At 37.0% G+C, this 19,571-nt stretch overlaps 1 protein-coding gene across 4 annotated transcripts in view; it reads left to right on the top strand.

Annotated features, from left to right (window-relative positions):
• The window catches only part of SLX4IP (SLX4 interacting protein), a 71,520-nt gene that overhangs the window by 21,820 nt on the left and 30,129 nt on the right, over positions 1-19,571 (top strand). For 3 of the 4 annotated variants that reach the window (XM_079330667.1, XM_079330666.1, XM_079330669.1), the window contains 2 exons: positions 12,585-12,674; positions 15,695-15,818. In XM_079330667.1, the coding sequence (XP_079186793.1) occupies positions 12,585-12,674; positions 15,695-15,818 (214 nt within the window). The remainder of the gene's footprint in view (positions 1-12,584; positions 12,675-15,694; positions 15,819-19,571) is intronic. The other variant, XM_079330668.1, reaches the window with a different exon arrangement.

Below are 19,571 nucleotides of genomic sequence, written 5' to 3'. Positions count from 1 at the left end.
TTAAATGAAGGCAAGTTGAGGGTAAGATTATCTGCAAGGTCACAGAGAAACTTAAGGCATGATGGGCAAAGGATCTTTACCAAGTTGGAACTAGAAATAAACACACAAAGGGAAGGATAGGGCCATACTGATAGTTATAAATTAAGTGTCAAGGTCTCAAATCTGGGAAGGGATCATCAGAATTTATAAAGTTCTATTTAAATAGTCCATTCTCCTCACTTCAGACATCTGTTACTGGTTATTGTTTGAGTGACCACCATGTACATTATACAAAAAGGAATGTGTTTTTTGTAAGATCTCTGCTAATGTGGCAGATAAAATCCCAGTGTTTGATAGCAGTGCCAAAGGGCAAAGAGGTGCTGAACAATATTCCTCATCTTTACCATAACTTTCCTTTCTGGAAAAACAGGCTTTGACAGTGGGAAAATGAAGACTGAGATAAGGAGAGGTGGAAAGAGGCTTGGGAACTGAGTGTGATATAGTCCAGAACCAGAGCAAGCAGGGGAAAAAGTCTTCTCTTAGGCTGATGAACCAATATTTTTTTTTTTTTTTTTGTTGATTACAAATAGGAGTTATATCTCCATGCTATGGCACTAAATTAAAAGGACTAGCAGCTAAGGAACAGTTGTTTTTGTTGGCATGAAGTGTAATCTGGGTGTAGTTTGTACATTTCTAGCAACTGATTGTTGCTTTATGTAAAGTAAAATGCACTGGTTTTATTAATGCAAATGCTGCATCACTCTCAAAATTTCATTTTTCAGAGGAGCAATATTGGAACTGATGATAATGATTTGCTTACTCCTCAGGAGAGATGAAACACTTGACAATGATGGTTCTCTTGTTTTTATTGATTATAAGTATTAAGTTGCAGTACAGCAAGCAGGAAAATTTGTTGCCTTTAAACTCTATTTCTTTCAACTTTGGAGAGCTAAGCAGGTGGATACAGGTTATGGAAAATTAGGTGTGCTTCAGACATGTTAAGTAATTCAGTTTTAATTTTCTATTTTAACATCTTGCTGGGTAGACAAACATTGCAATTAAGGAAGATGTAATTCAGCCAGGTGACATCTTAGATACCTGATAATAGAGGGCATAGCTGAATTTATTGAGCTGCTTTGTGCTGTCAGTTTTACTGTAGCCCTTGCCTGTTTAGAAGATACATTCAGGAGGAATTTTGACCTTGGCAGGTGTGGAGAAAGTCTTGAATTTAAATTCAGGGAAAATTTCATGGAAGAATTAGGAGACCTATGGCAGTTTTTTGCAATAGGGTTACAGATGGAGCAGGGAGAAAAAGAACCTGGTGAATGTGCAAATATATGTATTTTACAGAAGGTGGGGGTTTTTTTCAGCACTTTGATTCATTACAGGGGGAATCTGGAGGACAAGTGAAGTGGAATTAGCTTTGAAGAGAAGGCATTAGCTTAAGCATGATTCTCTGTATTTGCACACAACAGGACAGGGAGCTAAGCTGCATTCGTAGAGTTTTGCTGTTTACTAATATCTTAAAAAGCTGACCTTTTTGAAACACATGCATTGACTTTGAGAACTAATTCTCCACTATCATCATGTTCTCGGCTGCAAAAGAAACAACAGGTGTTAATATAGTTTATTAATTAATTTAGTTTTAGTTAATTTGTACTCTGCATTGGAATAAGTACACAGAAAGGCACCTTCTAGAATATTTGTGAAGAATAAACTTTGGCAGGTGTTGCACTTGTTAAACTATACTTGTTCCATGTATGTGAGAGTGCCTTGAGTGATAGGAGTAGAAAGTTGTCAGTTCAATGTCTGACATCTGTGATGGGCAAATTAGCACAAACTGCATTGGGGCAGAATGAGTGGGTATCAGAATCCATGTAATACATTAGGAAAAAGTCAAAGCATCCATTGTAAACAGAAAGTCATGCATCACAGCCTTCTGGCATCTTTACAGGAGTGAGTGAGCACAAGAATAGGGAAATCTGGTTGCCATAACCCATTCAGATCCTCCAGAAGTGATTGACAAGGTTCTTCACCAAAGGCTGTTGAAGTGAGCTGTAAAAGAAGATCCATGCACAGATTCCCTGGCTGAAGGATGAAGGCAGTCCTGGAGTCAAACAGGGAACTCTGGGCAGATGCTGTAATTTTAAAGGACCTGAGAAAGGAGTTATGAAAAGTTACAATGCATTTATGCAAAAAGTCTCCAAGTATTGAATGACAAGATGATTTGAAATGAACTAGAGCATGTGATTCTTAGTGCACATGTGATTGGATTTGCCACAGGATGTCATGGATGCAAATATTCAAGCAGTTTTATAAACCAGTTCACAAATTCTGGGAGAAGAAAATCATTGATGACTTCCAAATACAGATGCAGCCTATGAGATATAAAACCCAGGGTCTCCTGGTGACAAAAGTCTAATATATCTGCTGAGGAAAGTACAGTTATTTGCTTATGTTTTTAACCTCTTCCTGTAGACTTCTCATTGCTGTCAAAGCCTACGGGTCAGTATGGACCCAATACCATATTTTACATATTTAATGTCTACATTTTATTGCATAAAATCAATGCTATTTATCATTTTCAGTGATTTTAATGTTTTCCACATGTATGAGGATTGGTGCTAATTATCACTGGAATTTTTCTAAACATAATTGTGAGAAATATTTCTAACATATCTCCAATTAGTAACATAATCCACGGGAAACTTGGGGAAAAAATAATACAAAGGCTTTGAAATGTAAAACTTAAATTTTTTAAAAAGGCATTTCCAAACAGCAGTTGAAATCCTAGGTACTGGTAGTAGTTTTTAAATGTACTAAAATTAATGTCATTTTTTCTTTAAGGCAACAGCTTTTTTTGATCCTAGTGAAACAAAGCAGTGTTGTTTTGAGAATAACTCAGTCCTTCTTGCCATTCCACTCCTCTCTATCTGTAAAATGGAGCTTCTCTTAAATCTGGGGAGCTGCTATTACTCTTCATAATAGGTGAAAATGAGCAATATGTTATGGATGATGTCTGTATATTGGGTTTTTCACAAGCGTTTTTCCTTTGGTTTTCATGATGTGATTGACCACATATGAGTATATAAAAAAAATACTAAAATATATAAAATATATAAAAAGAGTTATAGAAACTGACAAAGCCAGTTAGAGATTAAGCTATATTTAGATAAAGTACTGAATTTGTTTCTTTAAATGTTTGTTTTCATGTTAGAAACAATCACACTTTGTTTGGATCTTTCTTTCCCCTGTTAGAAGTGACTGGAGTCAATTAACTGATTTCAGTCAATTTTTAGAAGAAAAATGATCAGAACTTCTTAGCTTCAGAAACTGATTTGTGGGAAGAGGACTATTTGCAGAAGGATTCACTTTTATGAATTAGAAATCTTTGGTGTGCCTGCTGGGGGTGTGTAAATAAATATTGATTAACCTGTGCAATCTAATGCTGTACTCACCTACCTTCCTTAGAGGTCAGGGGTGGGTTACTGGGGCCTGCTGAAGACCCGAGGTTGGAGCAGAGTCAGGTGCACTATTTGTGCTGCATCTGATTTAAGTTAAGATCTTGTCATCCCCCACCTGCTTCTCATTGCCCTGCTCTCCTCCCTGAGGTTACCACTTAAGTGTTTTAGGAGAGATATATAAATAGTCACTTCCTATTTATTTCTGTCAAACTCAGCAGGTTTTAGGATGCATTTTAAAACTGATGTTGAATCAAAACTGTTTCAGGTAGGGAACAGTTTTACCTGTTCAGCTCTGGTTGGTGCTGACCTGTGGGTCATGAAAGATGGAGGCAGTCTGGATCAAGGACAGACAAATGGGGAAAGAACTGTCTTAGCAGGTTATATTTTTGTCCCAGGAGCCTTTCTGGTGACAAATACTCCACCAGGTACTTTTCACAATCCATTCTTGCTTTTCACCAACTTCTGAGTGTTCAACTATATTCATATTATACATATTTTTATAAATTGCTTGTTGCTCCTATTCTTCTTTTCTTTTTATTTATGCATAAAGTCTGTCTATTATATACTCTGTTCAATGCTAGATGAAATGAATTTTTTTACTTGGACATTAAAAAAAATTATATCCTTTTGCTTGCCAGCTGGTAATTCCTTGAGGATTTTGCTGATCTTTTTCAAAAATGATGTGTTCTCCATCATCTGCTTCTGTTTTTTCAGCAGTAAGATTTAGAGCATCACTTGTTCATTTGAAAGACTCATCTGTTTCTTCCCTTGTACCTTGTAGATAAAGCATTGAATATTTTGTTGAACTTTCCTCTTCTTCTGCTCTGTGTTGACTTAATATGCTCCCACTTAATAGAAGGATTTTGTCCAAAGGGTGTCACTTTGTAATACGCCTATTTCAGCATGAGTCACTTTTTTCTTCTGCTGTTTCTGAAAAAGCTTTCTTGCTGTTCTGAAACTTTCCTGGCTGGGTTTATACAAAGTAGTTAAAACACAGAGTTAAAAGCACTTCTTTTACTTACTTGGAAAATGCAATATTTCAACCATTTCAGTAAATTTAACAATATTAAGGAGTTTGGCTTACTATCTTTTAGCAAATAAAAATACTTTTGTTTTATATATTTGTCTTACATTGATTGCACATGATCAGATTTTATCTTCAATCTGTTAAATGATTTTGGCATAAAGATTTAGCATCTGCAAATATTTTATATTGAAACATGGGCTGCAGATGTTGGGTTTGGTTTTGTGTTGCCTCCTGATTCCCCATTCAGTAGCTGTGTGCTGCGGTAGGTAACGTTTTCAGGAGAGGCAGGGAAGGAAGGGGATTTCAGAGCAGGTGAGACCCTGTCTCAGAATAAAAAAGAATCTGAAATAATTGCAAAGTTGGACACGTGGAGCAATTTCCTGAGTGGGACCTGCCCTCACTTCCCCATTCTGTTTTTGTGAGAGGGAAGTCAGCCCATCCCTGCAGCTGTTGGACAAATAAATCAGAAATATGTTTGTGGGTGCATCATGTGCTGGAGAACTGCTGCTCCTTCATGGGCACGTTACCTTGTCAAACAAACACTGTGGTTTGCCTCTGCTTCACCTAACAGGAAGCTTATAAATTGTGTTTTCAGGCTATCTGGTTTTATTTCCTCTGACAGAGTTTGCATCAGAAGATACTGAGAGTAGTGTCTCCACCTAATTCTTAGTGCATTTCATTTTCTGGTATAGGCAGAAACACATAAAATCAGGTGGTACATTGGTAATTTCCTCAATCCTCTTGTGTGGTTTTCAAGCTGAAAACTATACAAGTTTCATGCTGAACAAATCCATCAGTAGCTTGCCAACACATATTTGGGGATCTTTTGTTGATGCTTTAAAATCTAGCACATTAACATTAAAATACAATGTGTAAAGCATATATGGGAAAACTTGTGAAAATTGTATATATATTTATATCTGAAAAAGGCCCTCAAACCTTTTTTATTACTGGCTGTAATTTCTTAAAAAAAATTTAAATTGTCATGCTACAGTTGGCAATCTTTAGGAGTTCTGGAAGCTTTAATAGTCACTGCAGTTGTTTTGATACTTATTGCTGTAGAATCTGATAAATACAAACCAAATAATTCATCTGTGTAGAGTGTTTTGTAAAAGGTTGTACAAGTTCCTTTTTCTTTCCACCTGGAGAATAAAAAAAAATCCCAGCACTGACTTTGTAGAACATCAAAGAATATCCCCAACTCCAGTTTAATACAGCAATGACAAGGCATTTCTTCTCATGAATTACTTTAATAATACCAAACTTTTATCATTATTATTACTGGTAGCTCAGGGTAAGGGCTTGGTAAGATAATAATCTTTATCTGCACCCACTTACCAATGGTGGGGTGATACACAGTAATATGTTATACTGTGGCACTCTGTTAGTTTGGCTAAGCCCTAGGAAATGTCATTAAAAAATTACAATTAAGAATTTAATTACTTTTGGGTAGATGGTGAGTGCTTTCACCTTCCCAGTCAATATGGCCACTCACCTTCCCCAACCTGAATTGGCATAAAAGCAGGTTGTTGCAGACATGGTATTTCATCATCACTTGCTCACAATGATTTAAAAAATACCATAGTTTTTAGAATAATATTTTACAGCAATAGGGTGAAAGCAGCTTGTTGGAATCTCAAATTATCTTTATTATCTTAAGCAAATACTGTGCTGCTATTTCTGTTTTTCTGGATCAGTCCTGACACAGGCAGGGACATGGTGTATATCCTTTCAAAATGATGGTGAGATTGCACTGTTACTTGGAGACTTAGCCCCAAGGAAAAACTTGCTTTTTGCAATTGTTTGAGCTCCAACTACATGACTCTTTTCAATATGTGGGCTACAAACCTCCTACGGAATTGGGATCAGACCAGCACAGATTGACAACCTAAATTAGGCTTAATTCTCTCATGCAATTTAGGCTTCTTTTTCAACATTCTACCTGATAGAGCAGTTCTCCAAGACCAGTTCAGATGTTTAGATTAAGTAATTACTGCTTAGCCTGGCTGTGGGTGATGAACTGAAGTCTCTGTTTGCACTGCAGTGTTCTTATGTTGCTAAAAACATGCAGCTCCTTTACCTCAGCAGGTACTTGGTTTTCTGAAGGACTTGTCTTCATTAATTTATTATAATCTGTTGATTTGGGTGGATCTCTCACAATTACATGCTTTAACAACAGTGTGCTAGTCCTTAATTTGGAAGTCTCCAGTATCATACACAGCTCCATCAGATCTGAAACTCCTTAGTGTTTTTTATGTTTTCCTAAGGGTTGAATCATTCATAAGTATTTCTTGTTTTCTTTTTCCCGTCATTTCTTAAGTTTAATATCCTGTCCATCTGCATCTGTTAAGAGTCTAAAATGCTGCCTTGATGTTGCATCTTAGTTTCATGAGTTGTCAGGCCACATTTATCAAAGGATTGTTCTAAAGGCTTGTTCTCTGCTTACGCCTCTTCGCTTGGCATGGGAACCTCTCAGTGTGATCTTAATGTGCCTATAGCTTATTGATTAGATTTTCAGATAACTGCTTCTCCTCTTCCACTAAAACACCAGAAAATTAAACACTCCTCCTTTCAGGAATTCCTCATACATAAACTATACTTCTAAAAAAAGCAAGCCAACCACTTGTGGAAGATTACTTAGATATAACTTGTATGCATGTTACAAAAGGGGGAATTTCCTCCCTGCTTTTGGAAAGTCTGACTGCATTTTAGGTTGTCCAATTCCTGCTGAATCTGTGTATGATTTAGTTCAGCTATCTTTGAGAACAGAATTTCTATTTAGACCCTGTTATAGCATTGCCCTTGATCTGCTGCTCCCTTTTTACTGTTGCAGTGACTCCATAAATCTTTGAAAGCAGGGAATTTAAAAGATCTAGGTGATGTTAGCTGATGGCTATAATCCTTCTTTAATAAGAAGGATTTATTTGTTGAAATTCTTACAAAACTTCAGGATATAAATTTATAACAAAGTACAAGCTTTGTACAATTTCCAGAACCAAGCAACTCTTATACAGAAAAAAGGTCAAAAGTGGAATATACCCTTTTTCCCTCTGACATTTGCTCATATCTCTTGAGCATTTTGAAGAGTGTTTGAAGAGTTGTGTCATGATTTTCTAGAGGGATTCTGCTTTTGGCTTCTTCTGGAGGTTTCTCTCATCTGTTCTGCTCTGTCTCTGTATCAGTTGTTGAGAAATTTTTCCATAATCACCAGTTTCTTTTGTTAGATGAGCTCCTGATTAATCTCATGACAGTAAAACCTGCACCTGTTGGTGCCTAGAACCCCCTGAAATAGGGAGTTGGAGAAATACCTTTAAAAATTTACCCACTCCTCCCTCTGAATTTTTATTTTTCCCCCTAGAAGGATTAACCTTCTCCCCACCAAAACAAAAAAAAAAAACAAAACCCAAAAACACAATGAAAAAACCCTGGAGATTCTCAAGAAAAATATGTAGAAAAGTTATATACATATAAAATTGTAACTTTATCTACTTAAAAGAATGAGAAATGTACAGTATTAGCTGTCAGTAAAATTCTTTTATCCCCTGATAGCCGTCAGCAGTGGTGGTGCTATAAATACCTATCCTGACTCCTGTGTTTATACAGGTTGAGGCATTTAACTACTGGAACAGTGTCCCTATGGTTTGGAAAACTGTGCATTACCTCAAATCATTGTGCTCCTAGACATGCTTGTAAATGAAAGTTAAATTAATGTTATATAATGACAAATGCTCACTTGCTTTAGGGATTTTTTTTCCTCTTGCTCTTGCTGTATAAGAGGAAAAAGTCAAAATATTGTAAATCATTGGTGCTAATAGTTTAAAGTATAGGAAAACACAATTTTCTTTAGGATCAGAAAGATAAAGGAGGAGAATAAACTTCCAATAAGCCTGGAAAATGTAATTTTTTTAATAATACATTTGACACAGTATGTGGACCAATGATTAATTGGTCATAATTATACTCAGTGCTGTAGATATTAGAACTTGCTTGACTCAGTGCAGAACACTTACTGATTTTCAGTAAAAAGTTAGGATGGAAAATGTTTAAACTTTCCTGTTTATTTTAAGACAAGATATTTCACATAAGCTTATGTGTGGCTTATTTTATTTTTTCCCACAAAATCTCTTGGCTGTGCTTTTGTATTCTGGAGACTGGTGATATGTCCTATCAATTTTGTCACAATGCCAGAAGGGCCTTCCAATGACATTTTTTGAGTGGTCATTGGGATCAAGTATAATTTTTTTTTTACTTTTTTTTAACTGTAGACGTCATCTAAGACTGGAATAAAATTCTGTCTGTAACAACAGAGTAGCACAGAGCTCAGGGAAGAGGGAACAGTAGAAATAAACAGTTCTTTATGTTCATCATGGAGAAATTCTGGAGTTTTGAGTGGGTTAGTGTTGCAGCTCAGCTCCTTCCCACCCATCCTAAAACCCAGCCAAACTCTGGGATGTTTCTGTTCCTGCTCAGCTTCAATTAATTCTGACCCTCCACTCCACATTCATAATCACAGAGATGGGAAACCCTAATATGTGTCTTGGGAGCCTGGTTCTCCCCTAGTGTCTGCTTTAATGATACAGCACATTTGGAGTGCTGAAACTGGATGCAGACCCATCTCCAGCATCCCAAAGACTTTCTGTTCACAAGGACTGGTTTTATGCTCTTCAAGTGATGCTGTTTAAAGAAACAAGAGTACCCATGTAGGAGCCCACTGTAAAAATGAGTGTAGCAATAAAAAGTATTTATTTGGGTTTATTTACTCATTGTGGGATTTGCAATAATAGTTTACCATCTAATACATGCTGCTTTCATGGTTTCAGCAGGTTATGAGCAGATGACTTTGCTTGAATGACCACTTTGTGTTGGGTTTTGTTGTGTTTAGGTTGCATGTCTGGTTATATTTTCAATTTGCAGAGTCTATGAAGTGTTTGATGTATTTGTATAAACAATTTGATTTCTGAGAAGATGTTCTGAATTAGGTACAACAATACACTAACAACATTCTGAAATCATTTAAAGCCCTTTGTTTGGTAACACAATGAATGTCATTAGACTGTTACAGTAAGAATGTGAGCATAAAAAACAGCTTGTAAAAATGAAGTTTTTGAAATCTAGAATTATGGGGGATATCAAATTGGACCATCTGCTTCTGTCTTTAATTTTTGAGTGAAATGTTTTCCTATTGATTCTTGACAAATGTGTTTCCCATCAAATCAGGCATTCAAGTTTCAGTTTTGACAATCACACCTCAAAAAACAATTTTCAGTGCAAGTTTTGAGATGGATGTTGAAAGTATGAAATTAAAAGTTGCCAGTTTTTTCTGTTTGCCTTTCAGTTTGGGTACTCTGGAGTCACGAGTTGCATCTTGCTGCCACATTAACTGGAAACACTTCATTTCCACTAAAATAAAAGCTAGTGTTTTCATGGAATTGCATGTCATCAGAATAAAATTAAAAAAAGAAACTTCTATAAGAGCATCAGATCTGCTAATATAAACTGTGTACATTTTTCCTCCACTTGCCTCTGTTCCCTGTAATTATTTGTATTGGCATTTAGTCTGTGCTTGTCTTTGCTGCTGGAGCAGCCAAAGTTGTATTGAACTGCTCAGTATAAACATCATCCACAGAGCTGTACCCTGTGAAGGCACACGAAGCATAAATACTGGTGTAGCTCTACAGGTGTTGTGCAGCTCAGGAATGCAGGGGAGCCTGCATGGGAGCTGTTGCTTATATCACATCCAGGACTTAAAAAATAGGAGGCAGTGAGGCTTGGGAAGGTCTGTGCTTGTATTCTGAGTCCCTATTTTCCTCTTTGCCAGTTATGCTTCCCTGTGTCCTGTCCCAGAACTGTTCTGATTGTGTGGCACAACTGTTTGCTTGTGGCTATTGAAATATTTTCAGGTGTGCTGTCTACAAAGAAAAGCTCAAAGTGATAGAAATCTTCCATTGGGAAACTTTGACTATTTCAGGGATTTATGCACTATTTATATATATTTGTTTTTTCTTTGAAGTACTACAAATGTTTGGTGTGTTTGTAAAATTTCAAGATAATTTTAACCATTCCATTGTGTAGTTTTGCATGTGGCTCATTAGTTTCTTTTTTCCACTTGTTTCAAGATTGGCAACTGTGACAAACAGTGCCTTTCAGAGGAAAATAATTACAAACATTCTGTCTCCTTGTGAAACATGTCTCTACTTTGCATCTTTATCTATACAGTAAGTTTTGTAGTCAATAGAAAATGATGCCAGTTAACATGGAGCACTTGATAGTTTGAATTTTCTTGATGTATCAACTACTTGTTTATTGTTATTAGTGCTGAACCATGAATAATTTACTGGCTTTCACTTTATAATCTGCAGCGTCTGCTAACTTTGAAGTTCACTAGTCAATTTAAAGTTTGCTAATGATTCACCAGAGATTTTTGTGAGATATTTTGTCATCCATTTAAAGCTTGGAAAGGTTTGCTGTTGCAGCCATCTGGCAATTCTTGGTTCTCTGGAGGAAAGAGAAGCCTTTTGATACAATAGATCAAAGCATTCTGCTCTTTCAGTGACTGATACCTATAAGTAACTCAGGAGTTTCTCAAAATGATTTCACGATGCCTGTCTCATTTGCCAAACTTTTGCATTCTAACTACAATACAATATTGGCCATGAGTTGCATTTTGATTATGTTTTAATCACTATTTAGAACTTCTGTTTGCAGTTGATTTACAGATCCATGTACTCTATAAACCAAGAGGTTTTAAATTTACCAAATATGCTGTTATGATTAATAAAATTGATGCTAAATCTTGTTGCTCTTGGTGCTAATGATATAGGTAAGGGTGCTCTCAACACCAAAAGCCTCAGTTATAGGTGTACCCCTTAGACTGTAGGTGATGTAAAACCAGAGTCCAAACCCACATATAACATTATTTCTAGAACCAGCTCTGTTAGCAGTTGGAATTCTGAGGTTGGCCTTGGCAGTTGTTTGGCAGTGAGGAGCAAATACAGAGAGAGTGAGTGAGGACAGGAAGTGAGCACTGCAACGTGCCTTGAAAGGAGCCCAGTGTCACTCTGGATGGTCCATGCACATGTGAGCTTTGTCTGGGATCAGGATGTTGTTTCTGTTCCATCAGACATTCCGGATGTGCAGTCGCCATGACCGCACATGTGCAGCTTTCTCACGGAGCGGCTGCATTGCATCACCAGTGTGCCACAAGCAGCCAAGCCAGGATGATGACATTGCCTTTCAGCTTGTACACTGTTTAGTTGAAGGTGTCTGATGAGATTTGGTGCTGGGTTACAGTAGGAAAAAGGGAACCCCATATCTCTGTGCAGGACAGCAAGGCATGAGTGAATCGGTGCCCAGTGCATGTGGGATGTGTTCATGCCATTCACCCTTCCTTCCTTTCCTTACATTGATGTACCAATGAAATAAAATGACCTTTGTATGCCATACTATCCTCAATCAAAACCTGTCAACGAATTTCAGAAATAGCTGATGTGTTTTGGGATGTAGTCTATATCACCCTAATAACTGTATACAGTCTTTAGTAATACATGGGCCTTATTATTTAAGTATTCAAAGTGCAGGTGACAGATGTGGTAACTACCAAATATCCACTGACAAGTCCTTCAAACTTGCTGTTCTTTATATTGGGTAGCTTGGAGAGACAAAAAGACTTCTAAGATGCTGAATTTTTAAGTATTTGATAAATTTAAAACACCAACTAGATAATTAATATGGTACCAAATATTCAGAAAATAGAATTATGTGAGTTTGATGAAAGAATAGCTTGTTTTTCACACTCTAAAATTTGCTTGAACTCAAATTTAAAAGTGACATTTAGATAGCAGAAGAAAATTCCACATACTTGTGCTTGTCATGTAAACATTTCAGTGAGCTATCCAGGAAAGGTCTGGTGCTCTTGTTACTTGTTAAGTCCACAGTGATAAATTTGTAATTCTGTACTTCATAAACTTCCATGATTTAATGTTCTGCCTGCTGTAACTCTGAATCAGATGCATGTGCTTACCTGATTATCTCCCTGTCTGGTCGACATGTGCTTCCTAGCAGCTAGAGTTCAACATGTTTTTTCTTCTTTTTTTTTTTTTTTTTTTTTTTTCCAGTGTGGGAACTTTGCTGTCTTGGTGGATGTTCATATTTTGCCTCAAGGTTCCAGTAAAGACACCAGCTGGTTTTCAGATCATGAGAAAGAGGTACAGCAAATATCAATCCTACTTCAAAAGCGTATGGCTGCAGGGAAAAAGTTGGATTGCCTTGAACTGTTCAGGATTTTTCAGTGTTAGGAGAATACTGTTAGTTATACCTAACCATCAGTGGTTGCCTTGGGACCTCTAAGTCAACCATATGTGCTTTTTGGGTCACTAGTGACCACTTCAAATCTGCTTTTTACTTTTTAAACTCTGTGTGTGTGCACATTCATGCATGCATGCATACTGTGTGGATTCTTCTGACTTAACTTTTAATTTAAAAATATGTTCCTTCATAAATGCTGGTAGATTATTCTGAGTGATATAAAACCAGATTGTGGCAGATATCATTTTGTTGGTGAAGTATGTTCCTATTAATTTTTTTCCTTGTTCTGAGAAGTGCAAATGATGTTGCATTTAGAGGGTGCAAGAAAACACAATAAACCATAGTAGTACCGTTGCATTTTATGAAAAGAAACTTCCATTATTTCAAAGTTTGTCATGTGTATATCCTGATGAAATTGTGAAAAATCCAGTGCATCAATAAGCAGCAAAATGCTGCCTGTAACTTTCATCAGAGTGTAGAGAAATCACTCAGGAGCTTGTGCTGAGTTGCTGGCGGGAGCTTTCCCTGTGTGTGGGAACTTGAGAAGCTCCCTGTTGAAAACGAAGGCAGGACGTGTTTGGGATGCCTGTGGACTTTCCCGCAAGTCTCCGTTACGGTAATTTTCAGCAGATAGCTTCCCTAATAATGCCATCATTAACTTGTCACTGCACAGCGTCCCCAGACATCTCAGTCATACATTGAAATGAAATTAAAAGGAACAATGCGTTAATATCCTCAGGGAGCAAAGCAGAATATTTAGCAGCATGTGGTTCATCTGATTTGTTCTTTGTTAAGCAGAGAAATAAAAAAATAGGGAAAATCTTTCAGATTTCTTTTTTATGAGTAAATTAATGCTCATTACCTTTTCTGTTTATAACCAGTTTTACTCTCCTGGTTATCTAAGTTTTAAATGTATTCAAAATGTATTTTGTAAGACTGCCAAAACAAAAGAGATGAATTTCAGGAAATTAGCTCATGATTGATTTAATAAAGAGGCATGACAGGACAGTGTTCAGTGCATTTCTGTGACTGCATGTTTCGAGAGAAGTACAAAGGTTGCATATTTTCTACAGTTGAGAAGTGTGAGTCCAATAGATTTGCAATTCACCTCCTGGAAGTCCTATGCAGAATCTTTGTGAAAGTGAGAGAAGAAAAGGTCCTAAAGAAAGATTATTCCAAGATTATTTGCATGTTCATTGTGAGTGGTATTCTGCATTTTTGTTGTTCCCAAACTCTTGAAAATACTTATGGTGGTGCAGCCCTCTCCTCCTGTCTGTGGGAAATGTGGATGCCTCTGTAACAAACAATTCCTGCTGATCCCCTGCTTACCCTGGATGAAAGTCATTGGCTTGAGCTCAAGGATCCTGGTGATGCTGTCTCAGTGGCCTTTTGGCTGTTGGCTCCTCCTTGGAGCACATGCCATGGAGGGCAGGATGGAACTACAGCAGTGCCCAAGGCATGGACTGGTGTAAGGAAGCACAGCTGGGTGTTGGAATGACCACTGTGGCACACTGCTGTGACTAGTTGGATGCAGAGTATTCTTGGGATTGCTGTGAGATGCAGTTTCCCCCCTCTTCCTGCCCTTCCAATTTCCCTGCCCTTTCTTTATTACCCTTTTTCCCCTGGAATGGCAAAACCAAAGATTTATCTTTGCACTCTGAGGTCTGTATGGTTCTTTGTGGAGAGCCCTTTAAACAATATTTCCATAAGCCTAACAAGTAAAATATGTTCCATGTAAATGAAGGAAGTGCATGGTAATGTTTATTGCTGTTGAAGGAACCAAAGACACACTGTGTTTTTGCTGCTTTCAAGACCTTTTCATTCTAACCTGAACACAGGCCCATGAAAGAATGTGTAATGGGAGCACTTTAATGAGTTAAACAGAAGAATAAGCAAATACAGTAATTTATAATTGTGCTCTACAAGCAGAAAGGAAAATGTATTTCTTACTGTAAAGAGAAAATACTGGTTGTGATTGACTAATGTATATGCCCTGCTTTCATTTAGAGCAATGCATTAAAAATGTATTCTGAGTACTTTCTACATTATCAAAAGGAAATTTCAAGGCAAGATAGTTTAGATATTACTTACATAATTTTATCTATTACCCTAAAACATTATAGAGGTAAAATTGTATTTTTGTGTGCCACAAAGTATCACTGCTGTGAGCATATAGTATTCTCATTTTCCATTGTTCATAACTGAGGGAAAAGTCTCTAATAAGTGTGTGTGCATTAAGCTTAAAACTTATTCTGGTATTCAAGAGATGAATTTTTGGTTTTTAGTCCAAGTTGTTTTGTTTTTTTCTGGGTAATTCTGGCAGAAGGTTTTGTTCTTCCTGAGTTGTAAGTGGTTTTATTGTGCTTTGTTGAAGAAAGTATGAAAGATATGAACAGTTATGATTAGGAGCAGAAAAATCTAAATTAATTAGAGCAATTAAGTTGCTGTGACCCAATTTGCTCAGTCTTACCCACCCCCTCCCCATCCCACCCCCCCAAATTGGAGCAAAATATCTGTTGTGGTTTATAAGGATTCTTGCAGAGAAGTACTGTGTTTGACAACTCCTGAGAGGATTTTGCTGAAATTTTGCTTAAATACCTAACATTGTTATATATATTTTAACATGTATTTTTTTCTTGCTTTGCATACATATGAAACAAATTTCTGATTTAAAAAAGTATTGTAATATAATGTATTTCATCTGCCAAGTAATAATTTCATAATATACTTCCTCTCTTGTTCTGTAGAAAAATAGCTTGATTCCCCTCCTTGTTCCCATTCATTTCCTAATCCATGTGCTTCTCCTCTCAATGTTTTTCCTTTTAATGGGAGAGGGGGTAACTTTGTATTGATTTCTGCAGTGTGCCTTTGGGCATTTCTGTAAATGTAGATCAAACCAGGCCAGTGGTTTTTCTTTCAGGAGGTCTGTAAGCTGTTGGAAGAAGTTGTTGCTTCAAGGGTCAAACACTACCTGGAGACACCTAAACAACGTGGTCAGTGGAAACCCATGGAACATGGATCAGCTGGGCCTTTGTTTCTTACTGGTAAAAGAAATTATTTAACTTAGTGTCAAATAAAGTGTAGTGGAAAATACTGTTCTTCATTTTTTTCTGTGAGAAATTTACCATCAGGAAGGCCTGAAAAAGTTGATGTATTGGTCTGGAATTACTTCAGCTATGGAAGTGAAAAAATGAAGTGGATTTTAATTTTTCTGTGTTGTTTAAAAGTGAATGTAATGCTACTGCTATTAGTCTAAGAGCCTATCATGAGTAATAAAAAAAAAACTTATACAGCCCTTGGTCCTGCAAAATTGATTGAAATCATGCTGGTTAATTAAGTCTCCTTTCCACACACACATTTAGTTTAGAATTTTTAAATACAAAAATAATATCTTTACTTCTCCTTTTACTTTTGGCAATCTGTTCAGTCTTAAAAAGTTGGTGTAATAAATGATATTTCTCATTTCACCAGTGCTACTGCAGGTCTGGCAGCAGCACCCATGACCCTGGGGGTGCAGAATAGAACAGAATTAAGAGCCTGCTCCTATTTGTAACTAATTTTGTGTGTGTGTATGAGGGTGTTGAGGGCAGTGGGTGCCATTTCAGCACATCCACATTTGAACTAAAGATCACGATTGCTGAATCTTGGGCCTTACTGTTAGATCAGCTTTGGGGCTAAATGGCTGCCAGTTTTTGTTTAATACAATTTCATTGTTAGCATAATGGTGTAGTTTACACTTGATAGGCTTATCTGTTGGTCTTATATTATACCAGCAATTTATGTTTAAATAGTTCTTAGGGAAGAAATTACTGGTGTTTGTTACTAGCCTGGAGCAAGTTATAAAGTTACTGTAGAAAAGAAGGGCCATGCTTTGTCACATTTCCTTAAGTACATTGAAAAATCTCTACTGGAGTGTGACTGCTGCAATGCATGTGATTACATTATATCATCACTATACTCATAGATTTTAGAATTCAACTTATATGGACAATTGCAATTGGGAACAAATTGTTTACCTCTAAAAATGCTTTCCATTATTGAAGAGGTATATTACTGCAGAATGCTGGTTGATGCATTTACAGCTTTACATACTGTTGTCAATACTAATGATAAAACACAGGTTATATACTTTATGGTTGGCTTATTACTGCAAATTTTGGGCATCTATGGGAACCAGGTTCTTCTGACATAGGCTTTTTCCCACCTCTCAAGAATGCAATACCAAATAAGCAAGAGGTGCTTCAGGCCACTAAAGGATTTCCAAACCCTTTTCCTCCTTGCAATTTGTAACTACATTTTATCCCTTTAAGATATTATCATTGTTTGTCAAGCACATGAACTTTCAGACCCCCTGTACTTTTCTGATTGTGAGTGAACGTTGCAGATGGTGGGATCAAAATTTCTAAGGTTTGTTGAGGTTTTTCTGTGTTTTCTTTTATCAAGGGATGTTTTCTTATTATTTATTTTTTAAAGTCTCCTGCCTCAGTAAAAGGTAGGTTTTGAAAAAATGATGATTTTATAAAGTAAAACTGCCAGACATAATAGTTGTTTTTATATATGTGCATAGATGCAGCACTAATTTGAGGGTGTTAGTGAGAATTTAGGCTCTTCTGTTTTCTTTCATATTGTGAACTTTTCAGTAAAAATACTGGTGTGCCATCCCAGGGTTGGGAACTGATCTTCTGCTTGACTCTTCCCCTTGTTTCCTGAAAATTAAAATCTTAGAGATTTGATGCATTTGAGGAGGTCCTCAGTAATATCAGTGACAGCTTTGGATTAAAGGATATTTATTTTGGATGGGGCAGAATGACTGTTCCATCAGTTCTCTGCAGTTAATCTCACCGTCATTAATTAACAATAAAGAACTAAAGGAAGAAAACAGGCTGTGATAACGAACATCCATGGTAAGCTTCATTTCCAAAGCCAACTCATTCTTTTTCTCTCAGCCTGCTTTGCTCAAGGCTGTAATTTGTAAGAAAGGAGTGCTTTGTTCAAATCCAAGAATCAAGTTTCTTCAAGTTCCATTCAAGTCTGTTCTTACCTGGGAAGGAAATAACAGAAGAGGTGGGTGTTCACTGGGGCAACTGGGCCCTGCCTCTCAGGAATGACCCTCTGAGGTCAGCCACAGGGCCAGGAGGCTGCACCAGTTACTGCTGTGCTCTGCCCTCCTCTCTAGGATCACAGGTTCTGTTTGTAGGCTGCAGGGAGAGGGTTTGTGTTGTTCACACAAATGGAGTGCCACATTCCAGGCCAGTGCTTGCTGGCAGTGTTTTGTACCACACAAAGGAATGCAGGAGTCTGGTACATGCTCCATAGAGCTGCAGCTGGGAAAAGGCTTCAGCTGCAGCTCTTGTTGCATCTGGAGGTTATGAAGAGTTTCTGACTTCTTCAAGCTCTGTGTGGTTTCTTTTGCTCCAAGTTATTCAAGTCTGTGTGGAGTTTCACTGCAGTAAACCCCCTGCTTTTGTAAGGAGATGTGTGTCTATAGAGGGATCCTTCACATGATTATTAACTGCTTACTTACTATTTCCATGTCCCAGGTCAGCATGTCCCTGGTTGTAGTTGCATCTTTTCAAGTCAATTTGAACTAGTTTGGTGTATACACTGCAGGATGTATTCAAAGTTTTTTGAAAAGAGAATTATTAGACAAGTATTAATAAGATTTTAGTCTACCTTTAATGTCAAGGCATGTTGTATTAAGTTTTATTTCAGAACTAAAAGCCAAGCTACCTTAGATCTTTTACTTCCTTACTACTATTACTATTTTGAAGAGAAAATTTTTACCTATCACAGCTGCTTTTCAGTATTAACATTTTGCTGTGTTTAATATTAATATTATTTCACACCACCTTTCATTTTTGTGGCACTTAATGTAAATATCCATGCAAGTAACTTGTTAATTTACATTTCTTTTTCACTGAGTTACACCCACACTGCAGTGTGTGGTGGGTCGCATACCAGCTCATTAGGAAATCTGTGGGTGTTACACACAGGAGAAGAAAGAAAGAAGGAAAGAATGGAAAAATGAGAGAAAGTAGCCAAGACAAGCAAGTTCTTCCTATTCTTCCTTCTGTCTGAACAATTTCCACACCCTTCCCAAATGGCCAGTATGAACAATTTGCCAAAATAAGCTTTAATTTAGTCTTTGGACATAGGCTTTGGTATAAACTCTCCATTTCTGCTGTTTAATTAATGTCCAAATATGTTTTACTTTGGTTTATTTTATTTTTTTTAAGAGAAATTTAAAGTGGGGTGGATTTTCAAAGGTTGAGTTTTGCCTGCATCCAGTCTGCATGGCCAAAATCATGCTAGAAGAGCACTGGCCAGGTATGGCTTGTGATTGCCTTATTTGAAGTTCTATCTTCCACAGAAAGTGTCTGGTTTTGATCAAGAGCAGTAAGAATTAAAAGACTGCAGAGGTCTGAGTAGACATTTGAAATACAGGAGAAATGGGAAAGGAAGAACTGAAAACAATAAGGAAGAAGGTAAGGTTTACATGGCCACAGAGGAAACAATAAGGAGAAGTGAAAAAAATTTGGCTGATAAAAATGTCAATGTTAGAAATGGAAGGAAGGAAGAAGGTATATTGTAAACTGACCTTCTTCCCCCTCTTGAGGGAGGAAAAAGTTAACTATGTTTTTCCTTCAAGTAATTTTCAGATCTACTCTCATTCCTTCCCTAGCATCCTTGCTGTTTTTGTTGGCTTGAGGGTGGGACATTTTTGTTCTGATTTCAGATCTTTTTATTGTATGTCTCTTCTACAGTGAAAATAATTAGAGAGCATGCTGTCACATGGC

The sequence above is a fragment of the Erithacus rubecula genome, assembly GCF_903797595.1.
Source record: "Erithacus rubecula genome assembly, chromosome: 2".
Classification (NCBI taxonomy): Eukaryota; Metazoa; Chordata; class Aves; order Passeriformes; family Muscicapidae; genus Erithacus; species Erithacus rubecula.
Note: the sequence above shows the minus strand (reverse complement) of the source record. Positions and strands in the feature narration are given on the sequence as shown.